This window comes from Pipra filicauda, unplaced genomic scaffold (assembly GCF_003945595.2).
Source record: "Pipra filicauda isolate LSUMZ 115617 unplaced genomic scaffold, ASM394559v2 scaffold2_size9829703_pilon, whole genome shotgun sequence".
Classification (NCBI taxonomy): domain Eukaryota; kingdom Metazoa; phylum Chordata; class Aves; order Passeriformes; family Pipridae; genus Pipra; species Pipra filicauda.
The window spans coordinates 7,918,680-7,936,752 of record NW_024104421.1 but is presented as its reverse complement, the minus strand read 5'-3'; the positions used below and the strand labels follow the sequence as shown (position 1 = coordinate 7,936,752).

The window sequence follows — 18,073 nt, the reverse complement described above, 5'->3', positions numbered from 1 at the left end:
TCTCTCAAGAAGGCGTTCCTTTATGAACCGCTGCAAACACTTTGCATATTCAAGCTGTAATCTTTTGGTCAGAACTGCTGGCAGGATGGTGAAGTTTTCCTAAATGCACTTAAAGGACTTAAAAATGGTCAGTTGGAGTTACTACTTTTCACTTGAGCCCCCACTACACATTCCAATAAGCACAACCTCCACTAATACCTACAGAGCAGCCCAATTTCATCACACTTCTTTTCTATTCAAGTTTCTCCAAGATCTGTAGGGACTTAAAAAGTACAGTTGTCTGTCTCAAACACTGTCAAGGCCACAGAAGGAACTTGCCATAAGATGAGACTACTGTGGGAATTTGAGATAAGCACAGAAGGGAGAAATTATGACAGGAAGGCACTTATCCCAAGCCTAGCTGAGGAGAGATCTGGTTAGCACATCCTGGTTAACATATCTGGACAAAAATTCCCACTGTAGGGAACTATGGGAAAGGAAGCAAACGCTCATACACTCCCACCCCAAATTATGGGAACAGCATCTGTGACCACCCCATGGATACCTGGAACCTGGACTGTAAAAGGTGGTACCCCCAGAAGAACAACTCCAGGACCCCCGCCACCAAGAAGCCAGGGTGAAGAAGAACCAACAGCATGCTGGTTCATAGTCACCACAGATGACTATCTTCTGCTTGACCTCTCTCTCTCCCCACCCCCTCTTTCCTATTTCTTTCTATCTCTCTACCTCACATTTACTGTTCAATAAAAGCTGTATTATTGACTTGGTCATATGGTCTCCTTTGCACTGTAATTCAGGCACAGGCATATCTCACTAATCTGATCATAACAAGATCTTAACCTGTTTCCAGTAAAGGATGCTTGTTTGCACCTTTTTCTAAGATGAAGATTTTGTTAGATGCCTCTAACAAAACTAAGTGATCCACTACACCTAAGAGGACTAGGAAAAAAAAAAAAAGAAAAACATTAGGAAAGTGCTTTCAGACTGGAGGAATCTATTGCAGATCTTCTACAGCAAAATGTACTTTTCAAACACATTGACACAGGCTCCTGTGTCAGTACATGAGCTTACCAAAACTTCTGCAGCATTCTCCCTTCGGCGCGACAATTAACAACTAAACTGTACATTAATGCATCAGCAGACCCATCCGGGCTGCCGATCACGCGCGCAAGTGTTATTATCGCTTGTCCGCCCCGGTCCCCGCCCAGGCGCAGGGTCGCTCCCGGCTGAGCGGATGACACCTGCAGGACTCCCCTCCGGCCGCGCTCCACACTGCAAACACCACTCAAATAAAGTCTGTTTTCTCGCTACGTTTTTCTGCCTTGGTATCAGCCCGTGTCCAGGTTTTCCGCCAGCAAGGGGCCAGAGCCCCCCGGCTCCCCCGAGAAGAGCTGCCCGGCCCCGGCCCCGCACCCCCGGCCCGGCGGGGGGAGCGGCTCTCACCGCTCCTCTCCACCCGCACAGAGAGGTCCTGGGAAAGTAGAACAGTGCTGCCTTCCCTCCGAGGTGGGAAATTTAAAAATAACGATTAAAACAAACCAAGCCAGAGCACAACGCCGCCGCCAGCCCTGGCGCTGGCGAGCAGCGCGCACAGCTCGTCCCGACAGCTCCGTGCCCCGGCAGTCCGACGGCCGGGCACCTGCACCCCACCCACCGCACCCAGTCGCGACAGCTCCCCGCTCCCCCGCGCTTATCGCGACATACAGGCCTCCGTGGGGCGGGGTGGAGAGGGCAGCAGGCGGGGGAAGAAGTGGGCGGCAGAAGGGGCACTTACCGGGCGTGCAGTGCAGGGAGGAGGCCGGAGGAGGGACGGGTGAGGAAGGGGGCACCGCCGGCAACGGCTCCTTGGGGGCGGCGGCGGCCGCGGGCGCCAGGACAGGGGGCAACATGAGGTACCGCTCGGGCTTCGGCAGGCAGCGCTGGCACACCGAGTGCAGGCAGGGCAACAGCTTGGGCCGCCGGCTCTGGATGGGCTGCCCGCACACGCCGCAAGTGTCCAACAGGTTGAGCGGGGCCGCGTCCCCGCCGCGCTCCGCCGGGCCCTGCCGGCTCTCGGCCTCGTTCTCCCCGCTCAGCGCCACCGCTGCCCCCGGCCGATCCGCCGGGCAGGGGCCCCCCGCCGCCGCCGCCGCTGCCGCTGCCGCCGCTGCCACTGCCGCCTCTTCCATTGTCCTGCGCCGGCCGCCGCAGGAGCGCCGAAGGGAGGCGGGGCGGCCCCGCTGCCCCCGCCGCTTCCCGCCCGCGCCGCCGCCGCCGCTGCCTGCCCGGCCCCCGCCCCGCGCGGTGTTTGTGTGCCCGCCCCGGCAGCGGCTGCCCCGCCGCCAACGGCGCCCTGCGACACGCCCCGCGGGGCACGGCCCGCCCACGGGCACGGGCCCGTAGCCACGCCCGCCCTACCCCGCCCCTTTCGGGATCACGCCCCCCCCGCCGCCTCACGTGGGGTGAGCGTTTCCCCCCCCGCCCCGGGAACCGGCCCGGCCGCCGGCGGAAGCCCCGTCCCGCCCCGCCGGCCCCGCCCGCACCCCGCTCCCACGGGGCATCCGCCACTCCCGGGGGCTGTGCCCCCCCGGCCCGCACACACCGCCGAAAGGGCTTCCCACCCACCCGCTGGAGCCCTCTCAGTTCCAATGGCCGCGCTCTCTCTTGGCTGGGCGGGCAGCCTGGCTCTGAATGTGAGGAAGAACTTCACTATGCGGGTGACTGCGCACTGGAACAGGTTGCCCAGAGAGGTTGTGAAGTCTCCCTCACTGGAGAGACTCAAGAACCATTTGGATGCAATCCTGTGCCATGTGCTGTGGGATGACCCTGCTTGAGCTGGGAGGTTGGACCAGATGACCCACTGTGGTCCCTTCCAGCCTCACCCATTCTGTGATAGGCATTTGTCCCCTGGGCAGGGCGTTAAAGAGGTCACCCTTCTCCACATTCTGTGTGGATGGGTGTCTATAAGTTTTGGCCTGTGTTCGGTTTGGGGGATCACAGCTATACCACCACATGCAGCCACGTTACCTCACTGAAGCTAATTGGTGATCGGTACAATTAAAAAGGTACAATGGAGAAGTACAATTCTGGTTTGGACACAACATTTCATTGAATCAAAGGATGGTGAAGCACTGGAACAGGCTGCCCAGCGAAGTTGTGGATGCCCCATCCCTGGAAGTGTTCAAAGCCGGGTTGGATGGGGCTTTGAGCAACCTGGTTTATTGGAAGCTGTCCCTGCTCATGGCAGAGCCGGGTGGAAGCAGACAATCTTTAACGTCCCTTCCAAACCAAACAGATTCTGTGATTTATGAAGTATGCATGCAGACACAACTGCTTACACATTGGTTGCTGGTCAATCATAAACTGATACAAACTCTTCAGAATATTCGAGATGTCTGTGCTTAAAATCCCAGAGCAGCTAGTGCACTTCCTGCTTCCTTGCAACCCCATCAGGACTCTAACATTGGTCCCACAATAAATAGGACTATAAAAAAGCTGTACATGACAAAAGAGGAATTTCTTCAGCACAAGGAGCATTGTCATGATTCAGCATGTCTCACATCCATAATTTATCATGATAACAGGAGAACAATACTACAGGTTGTTTTGGGGTAGAGGAGCAGATTTAGCTTTACAATGAGGAATTGCAAAGAGATAAATGTCATTCCCTGCTTAAGAATATCAATGGAAGACACATGCCATGCATTCTCAAGCCTTGATCTGCCTACACGTAGGGAAAAAACGCCACCAGAAGGAGTATCCTGAAGCACACCTTCTTCCTCTCAGCCCAGCTGCCTCTCTCCCTTTGCTAAGATTCACCAAGTGGTCGGATAACATCCTGTTGTCCTCTCTTCTCTGATCCCACACACACTGGTTGGGATATCCAATACCTTATGATCATGTACTAACAATTCCTTGTGACAGGAGCTAACATGCTGAGAACATGCAAGTGTGAATGATGAAACGGGTTCCAGAATTAAAGCTAAGGAGGATGCTACAGGTTCTCTAAGGCAAAAAAGTGTCAAAAACACCATTAGAAAGGGTATGTGGGGAAACAGGCAGTAACTGAAGCACATTTGATTAGTTTTAATAGATGGAAACTGCGGAAATACAGTAAGTAACACATTTGTGTTACTTACTGTAGCAAGTCATAAGATCATCAAATGAGATGGTTTCTTAAACTAGTATAAACCGTTTCTCCAATAGGTGTCAACACAGGAAAATAGCAATACAAAGATCACCTGAGAAGGAGCCAAACATGCTCTGTTGCAAATGATGATCCCGGTGAGCCAGTATCCTAAAGATTAATAAAATAATAGGATTATGTTTCCTGAAAAGTTTGTTTGCTTGGGATGTTTGCAAAGCTCACTCAAACTGCGCTGTAAAATCTGTAGTCGCATAGTATCTGAACGGCATCTGATTTAAAATAAATGTTTGAACTTGCATAATTTAAATTTGAATGTAGAGCCTTCCTGTTAGTGGTGGCATATATTAGGAGTACTCAGGACAGGAGCAAAAAGGGTATGGAGGAACAGAAATAACCACCCTGAGATAACCAGCTGTTAGTACATGAAGACAAGGGAGTGAGGGAAAAACCTTTTAAATGTAACTGCATTGTTTAGATGACACTGAAAAAAGCTGCACCCTTCACCACATTGCACTCACATGGTGAGCTGCACTCACGGGGATGCACTGCTTTTAGGCCACAGCTACACCCTGTCTGGCCATCAGGGACCCTGGGCAGAGCTGACTTGGGGCTGCTTGTAAAAGGTCATGTAGACAAACCTGCCATGGGGCTGTACTCTCTAAAGTCTGGAAATAGCTGATGATTTTGTTTAGTTTCTGACAAAAGACGACTTGTTGGGTTCTCCAGTGTTTCACTGGGATGAGTCAAACCAATGAAGAAACAATGAGGATGGTGACAAGCTGATAGTCAGCTTAGAAAGCATGGAAATCAAGGTGGCTAGATGCAGGGAACATCCAGAAGCTGAGGTTGCTTCCCTCTTCCACGCTCACAGAAGAACTTCAAAGCTTCCTATGCCGCTCACAAATAACAGTTGTTGTTTACAATTTATGAGTTTTAGTACACCCTCTGCTTCTTCTGGACATCCCAATTAAAGCAAATTCCAGAATATCCTGCCTTCTGTTTAGATACAGACTTTGTGGATGCAGTCTAGATCTTTGCCATTTGTAATCTAGATTCCTGCAACATACTCCGCAAAAAGTTATCGTTCAGAAACTTGGGCTGCAGAAAGAAATGGCTGCCGACTTCACAGCAGAACTTCTCAATGGACAGCTCGTAGTAGGAACTCCTTGCACTTAGAATTTACTTCTTAGGTTTGATTTCTTACTTTTGTCCCTGGTTCAGTTTGTCTACTCCCTGTATTTCTAGATTTTGTAGCAGTCAGTCATTCAGCCCCTACAGAATGCAACCCTTCCCAAATTACCTCTAAACATCAACATGAGTGTTTCCTCCTCCTAGAACAGCAATGTGACGCTAAATAGTCTCTTTCCAAAGTTTTTTTTTTAGACCAAAATAAAGCCATGGGGCTTTGCAGTTTGATCTGGACAGCTCAGTTTAACCTTTATGTGGCAACAGCGAAGGAAGTGGCGAGGAGATTGAGCACTCCATGTGTATCATTAAAAAATGCTTTTGCCACTACAGTCATCCAAGAGGTAGATGTAGCAGCTTTTTGGCCAGACTCTACTACCAGCAGCATAAAGCAATCACTGGGAGGATCTGTACCAAAATATACAGTATTTACTAGTCTGGCTTCTTTTGACAAATGGATAACTTAATATATGGGGTTTTTTCCTGTTAAGTGAAATCCATAAAAGATGTTCGCCGGAGTAAAGATGAGTGCATTAGGAATTCACTGGTAGGGAGATGTAATATATTAGCCTTTCCAGCAACAGTGAAGGAGAACTTTACATGCCAAAACCCCTGGAATAAGCAGTAAATGAACATAGTGCTTCCCTAGCTCTGCTGACTGAATTTGGAATTAATCTAGAATATGGCTGAGGCCTGTAGGCTGTGTTTTGGAACTCCACAATCAAGAACCCATAAAGCTATAGTAAACTACTTACTTGTCCTCTCACTCAAGAGAGAGTGAGAGAAACCCAATTTGGGTAATTTTCTTAGGATTTTCAACTTTCTGGTTTTTGCACTTCACTCACGCAACATATACAGACACACACACAAAAAACCTCTTCTTCCAAAATTGAGGAATGGTTTCTTAGAGACCTTTTTTCTGTCCTTATATATGTACTCTTTACCCAACTAAAATATTTCTTAAGCATCTGGCAAATAACCACTGGTACTCTTCTTTCACAATTGAAAAGAGATTCAGTTGACCAGCCTGGCCTCAGCTGGAAGCTCACCACAGATGAGGCTGGGTCTAGCACCCTGGAGTGGGCCAGCTGCCGTGTAATATTTCCAGTTCTCCACCCAACATGTCTCCACTGTAAACTATGGAATCACATCACCTCTGCACAGTTTCCCATTGGTCTCATGTGGAGGTCAATAAAGCTATCACGATCCCAGTTATGGGGGCAGAAACTGGAATGCTTTATTGGACTTACAAGTTCATATATAAAGGGCTTAGGGTCTACATATTCAACAGGGGGCTTGCATATTCATCGGGGGGGGCAGAACTATTACAATTAGGGACTTTACAGGGATGAGGAAAAGGGGAAATCCTAAATTACAAACTTTTGGGTCTTACCACTTACATCATAGGGGAAACCCCATCTTATCTTGGGGGAATTCCGGTTTACAGAATGCAAGGATCCAGGGAACACAAAGTGAGAGAGACGGTACAATAGGTCTTCTGCAAAGGTTTGATGAGATCAGGGTATGGTTTCTCTGGGCTTGGGCAGGACATTCCAAACATGCCGGTTCTGAATGCCCAGTGTTTGATAACAACTGCTGAAAATGACTGTGGTATTCACAAACCCATTTTCTTCCAAAATGTATTTTTTAGGGATGAGTAGGATGCTAGGGCTGCCCATGCAGAGATGCTGTGGTTCAAAATTAAGTCTCATGCCCCTTCCAATTCCCTGTGCTCACTGGCTGTGCAAACACAGTGGAAGTGGGGCATCCCAGTGTAGCAAGCACAGCCCAGCCCAGCCCTGATAATTTAAGAGTGCAGTTGCAAGCTAACCCCTGATGAGTTAAACCCAGACATTCAACCAAATAATCAGGCCAACAGACCATATTCCTAAATTATCACAGGGCAGCTCCAAATCTGTCACATCCAGTTTCTTTTCTGACATGTGAAAGGCCAGAAATATCTTTCTGCAGCAGCACAAGTAACCTCATTGGGTATTAGACTCATTTCAAGGAGCTCGGGAATTATCCAGTGGGGACCACAGCTTCTGTTGATGAAGCTCAGTAATCTCAGGAACTATAAGGTAGGGGGTATAGTTGTGTTGCCTACAGTTAGAAATTCAGTAATAACTGATTGCTTAGCTCCCTACCTGCCTAAATCACTTCCCTCGCCCCTGTCTCTTTATGTTATGAGGGTTTCCTACTTGGGTTCTTGTTAGCATCAATGCTGTTGGTAGAACAAAATGAAGCACTGCAAACTCCTGTTAATGTATGTACAGAACAGTGTTTCTCAAGTCTCGCGGATCCACCGGGAAACCGCAGCCCACTAGAATGAGGCTCTGCCCTGACTTCATTCCAGAAGAGGGACTTCTTAAACTTCTTTTTGAGGGAGAATGGAAGAGGAAAAAAATGTTGCTTTAACAGTCACTTACAGCATCAGTAGCGATGGTAGTAGGTGAATGTACATGGAAAGGAAGTCCCGGGTGATATCTTTTCACTTCTCTAGTGTGAAACTTTAGCTGCAAGGAGAATCAAAGTTTGATTTTAACAAAAGATTCCCAGGTTTCAGAATATGCTTCCATTCAGATTAGGAAAAAGTTTCTCTGATTTTAAAATATTTTGTAAAGAAAATTTTTGGGACATAGTCTGATTAGATTAAAAACTGTGCTTTCAATGTGAATAATTTGTTTGGATTTTGATCCAAACAAAGTATAGCCTTTATTTACTATATACTATAGTAAATAAAGGCTATACTGCAACATGAAATACTTAGAATTTTTTTGTCCAAAAAATATGTAAAAGACATTTACTGAATTACCAGAACTTTTAGTCAACTTCACATTTTTCTGAAGCATTTTTAGTTTAAGAAAAAAATAAAATTCCCCAAACCTCTTCAGGTTACAAAGGAAGATGGTCATTATGGTCATTACCTCATTACCAGTATTCCTACTAGACACCTCCCTTGCTGACCCCACCTGTTTTTCAGTTACACCTTCACAAACTGTGCCATTTTTTGCCCATAGATCTTTGACTGAATACCCACAGTAAGGTACGTTTTGTTCTGTTCTTATTCTTACCGAGTGTCAGAGGTTTATTTTGCCTCTTGTTGACAGCAGATCACATTAAATTACAAAGAACAGTCCAGGACCAAAAGTGCATTCTTTTTCACTTCTGTTCTGAAAAGTAACCATAGAATGGAATTATGCAATGCAATGACATATTTTTTCCTAGTGATTTTAAGGTCAAATATACTCAGTTTAATGTAAAGGGTGTTTTTTAAAGTGTTATTCTATCTATTAAGTTACTTCAACTTGCAATTTAAAGGTCATGATATTCCTTCTCAATCAACAGTACTCCTAATGTACCCTTAGTTTTGACCAGAAAGTCCCTTTCTTTCAGCTTAGGGTTTCAGGGGTATCTATGTGAATCACATTAAGGAATCAGTTGGGAAGAATAGAATCTCTCACTTAATTTTAAATATTGTGTACATTCAGAAATGCCCTACTTTGCACACAGGCTTTACATCTGTGTGAGGGATTTGCATCAGTGTGACTAAATTAATTTTGCTGCATCACTGCATATTTGCTTAATGTCAACAAGGCCTTTACTGTTGGCTATGCTGAACTAACAAGAATAAAAAAGTAGCATCGAAAACTCTCTTTAAGGTCGTTTGAAGATAGGATTCCGACTATACATACAGGGAAAATAAGAAGGGTTTGTTTGCTTTTATATATTGCTGCTTTTACAGAGTTGGTTTTCAATGAAGCAAAGCTTATTACAAAACACAAAGTCTATCTATTTGAGCCAAAGGAGCACGCTACAAATTTCCTGGCAAAAAGATAAAATTATTCTTATCATAGGTACTAAAATTTTTATTTGCAGTAGCAACTTGTTAGTGAATAAAATGTTTGCCTCTTCAAAAGTCTCTGAGCTATTTCGAGTTTCTCTCTTGTTGTGTCCCAAATGTTGTCCCCACAACTAAATTAGCCCCACAGTAGAAAACAGGCACCAGGACCAGCTGGAGCCAAACCAATTCTTATGTTTTATTATGCAACTTCTCTGAACAGCCCTGAATAGAGGGTGGGACAACAAAATAGAGGATAAACAAGTCACAACCCTGTGTAAAACCACAGTGGATAGACATAAGACTGTGTTATTTGGAATAACACCTTCCAAGCCCTCCATCTATCTATGTCTGGACAGACATCAAGACTGCTGCACATAAATTTCAAGGCTCTTGCCTTGCCTCTCAGCTATGAAAGCCTTCTTTGCCATAGGAGGCATGGCAATATGACTCATTTGAGCCCCAGGCCTTAAGGGATGAGATATTCCAAGCTTCTCTCCAATTTTTTCTTTCTGCCATCACTATTTTTGGTATTAATTCTTAGGGGATTATATGACAATGAAACTATTCATGGTATTAATTCTTCGGGTATTATATCATAATGAAATTAAAGGGAATAGATTACATATATAGGAACTTCGGATAGATAATATCTAAATCTCACACACTTTACTCTCGGTTACCTCAAGACATTTATGGATCTAGGCAAATACTGACGATCTAAGAGCATTTCCTTCTCAAATTCCTTTTGTTTGGTTAGTATCTGGCGGAGAAGGGTGAGAGACAGGCAAAGTTCACTTTGCCTTTGCTTTTCCACATGCAATTTCCAGCTGTACAGAAATTCTTTCCTGGGGTTGTGATACGACATACAGCTCTTTTGGCAGTGCGCCAGTGATGACATGGTGCCACTTTATCTGCTCAAATGTTCAGTCATGGCCTGAACATAGCACTGCTATGTGTACCAGCTTTTTGATGGAGCAGGAGGTTATCGTTCTTTGGTTGACTGCTGGAAAGAAAATCTTTAAAAGTCAATGACTATGCCAGTGGCAACTCTACTGTTCCATCACAACAAAGTTATAGAGCATTGATGATAAGATGATGCTCACTTCTCAACTTCTCAATCATACTCTCCTCTTGATTTAAAATAAAGAGGTGATTCTTAATTGCATCTATGATCAAAAACAGTATTTTACAGTCTAAAAAAGAGTACATAAGGTGACAAATATTACTCTAATTACTAGAAGCTGAGATGCACACCTGTGGTTGTTGGTTCCATGCCATCTCTCTCTCTCAAAATATGTCAACCAAGTGGCCATTTCTGGAGAGACCCTGAAGTATCACAACCAACTCCTTCAATACAGTGGGCTAAAGAAGGATTAGCTGTAAGGTCAGAGGCCTATGGTTCCCATGGATCAATAGATGTCTATTGATTTAGGATGTTACATGACTGGGGTAGTCCATTCTCTGTGTCCCTCTGACAGATTTGAGAGGAAAGTGTACATGCTAAAACTTTTACATCCTGCTCCTTTACACTGGTATAGCAATCAGTAGAACTTGAGATTTACATAATCAAAAATACTGCATGCTGGTACACTGGCAAAATTGAAGGGCTTAAGACTGATACCAACTGTTGTATCTGTTGACTTGTTTTATTTAAAATTTGTAATATTAATAGAGGAGTGAAAATGAGGCTTCAGCTGTGTTGGTATGAACCTTTGGAATTTCTGGTAAGGAGAGAAAAACAGATGTATATCAGGCATATTTTAGTTGTATTTCCTACGAAACCTTTAACGTGCTGTTATACCTTTTAGAAACGTTTCAACCAAACACTGTCATATTCTGCCCCTCTTAGATTAGAACCTCAGTACGTATTTTTACTTATGTTTGGAGCAGTGTACAGCCATAAAATACTGTGACAAAACACACTCCTTCACTCACACATGTATTTCCATCCTAAATCAAATGTAAAGCAAGCAGAGTTTGACCTTTAATTGGAGAGCTTTGTCAAAAGAAGCCATGTATTACAGTCACAGAAACCTGATCTCCAGATCTGTGGAGCTGCATATTTATGATTTTCCAGTGCTTGAATAGATTTTAAAATAAACCAGTCTGTAAATACAAGGGAAAATCTAACTGCAGCATTATGAAGTTGTGCTATGCAGCACTCCAAATTTGTTTTCTTCATGACTCTGTAGAACTGAGGGCAATATGTAATTAATATCTAATTTATTTCTTGTGCTTCTATTAAAAAAGTCATATTCCAAGGGAATATTTTAGTAATCTACAGTATAATGAATTTTAATATATTTTTGAAGGCATCATTCAACATTTCAGCTAGGATCAAAGGTTATGGTTCATGCATCAGAGACATACTCTGGAATTAAAGACAGCTGGATTGACTTTAATATTCATCTTTCTCTCTCTCTCTCTGTGTATATATATATATATATTTTATATATATATATGTATATATATATATCACATACTTCCCTGGGAAAAATAGCGAATATGTAGCTCTGTTTGCATTTGCACAGAAACTGCATTTTCTTGTCCCATGGGCCTGTTGTGAGGGACCTCAAAGACTGAGATATCTCACATACCGTTGTAATTAGATGTCACGCAAAATAAGCAGCAGGCAGATAACCTAAATATTAAAATGAAGTTGGAACTCAGAAGTAATTTCTAATTTGCCATTATTGTTGTCCAGTAAAAGATTAAAATAATGAGAATGAAGCAATTTTTTTCTTGGTCTCAAGTAATAACTTGATGTATTTTGCTCTCACCTTCAACACACATAATTTTCATTTCAGATATTGACCAAAACAAAGTTTTCCCAAGTTATTACTCCCACAGAGATTTAACTGTATTATGGAAAACATAGCAAGGATACTTAAAATTCAGATTATTGGCAAATATGGCTCAGCATAACTCTACCAAAGTTCTAGAACTAGACCAAGCTGGAATTCCCGACAGTCTGTCCTAGTGTTCCTAATCATAGTTTCACAGTTACTGAAAGCTTAGTTCCCCTTTACAAAATACATAATTTTATTTCTAAGTTTCTGCTTGATTAATCACAGGTGAGTGACAAACTGAGAATTAATGTAAAGCCAGACCAGAATAGTACCAGTATCAAGCAGTGAACACAACTTTTCCCTTGAGAAAATTTAACAGCCAAAATAGGAGTGGTCAAAAATGTACATTAACCTAAAAAACCCCACTGTTTTCTGATAAAAGGAGATAGCTATGATAAAGCTGCATAACAGCATAGTCAGAAAATAGGAGTGGTCAAAAAATGTACATTAGCTTAAAAATTTCCACCATTTTCTGCATAACAGCGCAGTCAGTTGTCCACTGATTTGTAAAAGATAAGACAGAAGTTGCTTTAAATTATTTATAGTTATCCAATAAGCCAGTGCAGAGTTTTTCTATTTTGTAATTTTCTACAGTTTTGCCCAGATATGAATGCTAAATAGCTCAAGGTAATGATTCCTGCTCTTGGCACTGGAATAATGCCAGGCCAACACCGTTGACAATTTTGTGTGCATTTGTTAATGTTTTTTCTTTCATTTTCCTATCTAATTTTTCTTACATGCATTCTTTTCTATCAAAAAAAAAAAATCATCAGCTATCAGTATCTGCCTTTCCAGAACCTGCAGACAGTACGAGCCTTCACCTTCCAATAATTTACTGTTAATATTCCATTTCAGTCTTTTCATTCCTTTACTCACATTTTGCCACATGGGACTGCCTTCTTCCTAATGTTGCTGCATTCCTGTTGCAGCCTTTAAGATTTCCCACCTAGATTTCTGCTAGGTGGGAAATCTGTGCTGACTGCCATATAGCAGTCACATCCCAACAGCATCACGGGCTTGTGGCAGTTCAGAGCCGTGCAGGAGTCATGTCAGATATACATGACTCCATATATATATTCCACTCTTCTTATTTGATTGCCTATGATGTGCCATAGCTGAGGCACAGGGTTATATTAAGAAAAATGCCTAAGGACTTTTAGAGGCAATAGAGGGAGTTGAAGAAAACCAGTGTTTCTAATAAAAGAGAAGGGTCTCTTCCACTTCTGTAAGGTAGAGGAAAAAAGAGAAACTGTGTTAATGATATTTCAAGCTACTGAAATTTGAGTGATTCAGACTTACAAGCAACCGGTGATTGCCTCTCATGTACGCGTTGGTCTTGGTGAAAGCAGGATTTCAGTCCTTCCCTCTTCAGGCTGCAGTCCTGTGGCCATCACCATCTTGGCAGAGGCTGGAAATGCTGTAATCAGGCAGTGGAAGGAAACAAGGCAGATGTGCACCTACACTTTGGGTTCCATGAGAGCTGGTGTATTGGAACTGAAGAGTCCCGAGAGCTTTTGGGCTCTCTCTGTAACCTGCTCAGCCAAGGATGTTGTTTCATGTTGTGTTAAAAGTCCTTCCCCTCAGGTTGCATAGGGAGCAAGGTTTAGCTCAATGGGGAGAAGAGGAAAACAAAGTGACAGCCCAGGTAGAAACACTCCCTCTGTTTGGCCAGGCTAGAGCCTGGAGATCATAAAGGCAGAACACATTTCAAGCAGATTTCTCTGCAACAGGGAAAGAATTGCTTTAAGGCTTAAGGTAATGGGCTGTTTTTAACAGATTCTAATGCTTAACACAAAATGGGGGTGAAAGGAAAAAAAAAAAGATAAGAAAAACCTTATTTGACCAACCTGTAATTCTTTTCCAATGGACTTAAAATATTTAGGTGCAAAGAGGTATCCCTTGCTAGCCTTCCGTATCCTGAATGTGGAAATAAATATAACTTGCCTGTAGTGGTTCACTCCAGTACATCCTTAAAAAACTGGTTGCTCTCTGTTTTGCTTGTTAATAAATACATATAAATATTAAAACCAAAACAGAGACACAATAAAATCTGCACACAAAAGTATATAGCAAGAGGGAAGAGTAAATCATGCTGATTGGATGATATAGAGTAACTGGAGAATAAGATATTTCCATAATTTTATTATTTGCAATCATATGGAGAGACATTTCAAACACAAAAAATGCTCTGTTTTTTAGATTTTGTTCCAGAGCTTGCTATTACAGAACAGTTTCCTAAAGACCAAGTAAAAATAAGCTAAAAAAAAAAAAAATATTACTTCATGGTATCCGTTGAAGAATTTTGCTTAATATAATGAGAGGAGGCTGCCATCCCCTTACATAAAAATATTACCTATGCCAAGGAAAAAGAGCAGACATAGTAGTTAATACACCATCTATTGTTCTGATATTCACTGAGCATCCCATAGAAATTAGGTACATTTCTATAAAGCCACCACAATTTCTTTTTCCATTCAGCCACACTAGTGCAAACTGGCATGTTGGGGGTGAGTTGATTGTGCAGCTTTGGCTGTTTGCATCCAAACATAAAATGAGTTGTCTTGCAGAATGATATAAGGGGATTTAACTTTGCTGAGTCAAATTTCAGTAGAATAAACAGATCCAGAGGGTCAAATGAATTAAAGGTGCTGTGTCACTGTAACAAAACTATATTGCTAAACAAGTTTTGGATAGAGTTTGAGATTTCAAATGCTTGTTTATTCCTGTGGCAACATAAGCCACACCAAATCTTTTAAAACCTTTATTAAAGATAGAAAAAAATAAGGGGGAAAAAAAGAATAAAAATATTCAGAATTAAGAAAAGTAAGGCTTTCATTTTTAAAAAAAAATCCAATTTTGGTTTCCTGTTAAAAGTCTATGTGACGAAAATACCATTGCTTAACAGTCTTAAAGACACAGTAAGAACCAAAAAGTATTGGATTTTTTATTTCAGAAGAGAGAGTTATTCAGTTCACTGACATGGGCTGGAACTTCTGCCAGACCTGTTGTTGGAGTCCAGTCATTCCCTGGAGAGGCAGGCAGTATGGGCACCAGAGCTGCAGGGGAAGGAAACTCAGCCTCTCTCTGTGGTGCTGGCGCTGAACAGCAAATTCACTGCTAAAAGAATTCCAGGACAGCATATTGTCTGTTGGTCACACAGACACATGGAAACTGCAGCAACATCCTGCTGTCTCTAACGCAGCTTTTTGGAAGCTGTTTATTAACAGTGTCTTGGTAGGTCTCCAAAGGACATCTCAAGAATATCTCAAGGATATCTCAAGAAAGTTTTTCTTAAACAGAAAGCAAAGGAAAACACAAATGAAAAAGGAGAGAACGAGGGAGGGAAGGAAAAACACAAACCAAGCTGCTGCACTTCTGCTGCTTGCCTGTTTTTCTTCAGTTTGGGTCAAATTAAGCATCCTTGCAGCACAAGACTGGGGGCACCAGAGAGGAAGAATAGCCCATCCACTCACGATTTAGCTGATTGGTGAGGCTTACTCTACAGTATATCTATTTTGTCCCTGTGACAGTAAAGAAAGATAGTTGGGTCTCGAAGCACATCCTGCCCTCACACACCCCCTCTCCCTTGCAGTCTCTGATAGGTAATGTGATTTGTCCTAAGATAAGAACACCAGGTGGGAATTGCAGGAGGAACTGTCTGGATGCTCACATAATTAATGCATTCCAGGGATGGAGGAGCTGTGATGTGGTTTTGATACACATTGGCCTGTGAAAGGGTATAAAATGCATTTGTGGACTAGGCCAATTGATCTCCCAAGGTTGCAGACAGCTTCCAGATGGATCCCACCCTAGAAGGGATGCCTGGAGCGTACATCCAGCCCTAAGATGGGAACACTCACTTTTGGATGGTTGAGTAAAAGCACTAAGATCCAGCCATATACAGAGATAAAATCCTAAAGTAGCTCCATAGGTGCTTTGCTGCTTTGTAATTGTGCTTTCTGCAAGGCCAAAGGCTCTAAACCTGCATGTTTCCAGTTGGACCTGGTTATGTTATAACCCTTTAGATCTGATCATATTATACACTGCATTGGCAATATTTAGATACTGTATTAGCAATGAATCTAAGTATAATAATCCACATAATCAGTGTCATACTTCTCACACTTGACCAAGAGTCTTCTCTCTACTACTCTGCCACAGTCCCACTGAGTCTAGTCTCACATTTTTCATCTTTACTGCACATGATTTCAGCATAGTCCTTGGGGCTTATCCCTGGCTCTTGTTTTCTTGAAAAAGCTGTCATTTTGTGTTTAATTTTTACTGATCTTTGCAAATTGTTTTATGTAACAATCTGAACTGTACACTGATCACCTTGAACTACTTAGAGCATAGGCCTTGGCAAATCAGGATCTAATTTTTCTTGTTTGCAAGGACATGCCTTATCTCCTCTAAGGAATGAAAGTCTGCATAGTGGCCACTAAAGATATTAGAATGCTTTTTCTGAGATTAAATTTATTAATGTTGTTGTCTTGTCTAAACAATAAGAAATTGTATAGTTCAGGACTTTTTACTTGACACACATTCCCAAGGGAAACTAGCATAAAACAACTCAGACATGTCTGACGTGTCTGTCAGGCTGTAGGGAAAATGTGCTGCAGTTAAAAATTCTGGTGTCTTCTGTGACAAAAGATAAATCTTGCAAGTTTGGTGCAAGGACTTAAAATCTGATAGAAGACAGCTTTTGTGTCAATGACATGTTGGTTTTATCCTCATTAAATAAGTATGTGAAAACTCATGGTGCATGTTTAATAAAGATGACTTTGATTTCAACAGCAAACTTTCCTAAAAGGTCTCATTTGCTATGGATGGGCATCTGCTACCATAAGTTGTAAGAGGTCTAGGCAACCAAAAGGAAAGCAGGAGTCTGCCCTGCTCTGGTCCCAGCATCCTAGATGTCCAAATCAAGAGTACAGAAGACAGTTATTCAAATGCACTGTGAAGAAATTCTCAGGCAGATATACTGGATCCCAAAGCTGTGCTAGATGAGGAATGGGGTCAGGAGGAGGAATTGGAGAGGTAGGGTGGTCCAGCCAGGTAGATTGGAAGCAAAGAGTGTCATACTGGGGAATGAGCAAACAGCTAACCAGATTGGGAGATCAGGAGCTGGGATCTACTGTGACTTCCTGTAGGAGAATGTGGGGTCCTGGGATGAAGTGGGGAAAGCAAAGGACAAGGATGGCAAGAGGCTGGAGGAGACACAGTGGGTTACCTTATATCTGGAATCCATCTGATTACCTGTCACCCCAGCCAACTAGCAAAACCTCAGTTTGTGTTTCTCACCAGGGACCATCAGCAATCTTCTTCTGGGAGTGCTTTACTCAGAGGATGACAACCCATGGCTGGTACTGGCACTCTATTAGCTCAAGTAGCAGAAATCTGTGCAGATAGTGCAGTTGTTAGTCTGCCAAGGAAAATGAGGTACCGTGATGAATAAAATTCATCTCTTTCCAGCTTGTTTTCATTTGTCTATCTTTTTTCTATTTAAAAAAATAAATAAAGAATTTGTTAAAGAACATTACTGAGATTGCTAAGTAAAGCAATTGAAATAGGAAATAGCAGAATCAAATAAATTATGTTTATTCTGTTTAATTAATTTTTCCTAATGTGATATTAGGAGCTTATCTCTCCTGCTTATCCCATTGTGGTCTAATAAGTAATTAGTCCAAACTCATTTAGAGCAGAGAATATGCTAATACAACATAAATATTTCTTCCAGTGTGCCTTTTTTCATGTCTTTGCTACACAGGCTTATTTTGTGCTCTCTATGAGTTAGTACAGTGGAAAAACAAGAATACAGCTATGCAGTCACCCTGATTTATCTCTTTTGGACATTGTGCCTGGTGGCCTTGCATTTAATCTCAGTTGGTTTTTAGGCTGTGCACTCTGGTCACACACTCTTTCCATCTCAGTGTGCTATCTATAATGTTTTGAAAGTGACTTATGGAACAATAATGCCATGGTAATTTCTTTGAATATCTACAAAAAATGAAGGACCCTTTGCTCATTAAGAGGAGTGGCTTAACACTGCCTAAGAGGAAAATGAAAAGC

The 18,073-nt window shown here is 42.6% G+C and overlaps 1 protein-coding gene across 1 annotated transcript in view; it reads right to left on the bottom strand.

The window, feature by feature from the left end:
* Window positions 1–2,168, bottom strand: part of TRIM24 (tripartite motif containing 24) — a 57,551-nt gene extending 55,383 nt beyond the window's left edge. Inside the window, exon 1 of the mRNA XM_027743759.2 lies at window positions 1,775–2,168. Coding sequence (XP_027599560.2) covers window positions 1,775–2,168 — 394 coding nt within the window. The remainder of the gene's footprint in view (window positions 1–1,774) is intronic.
* Window positions 2,169–18,073: the final 15,905 nt, after the last annotated feature.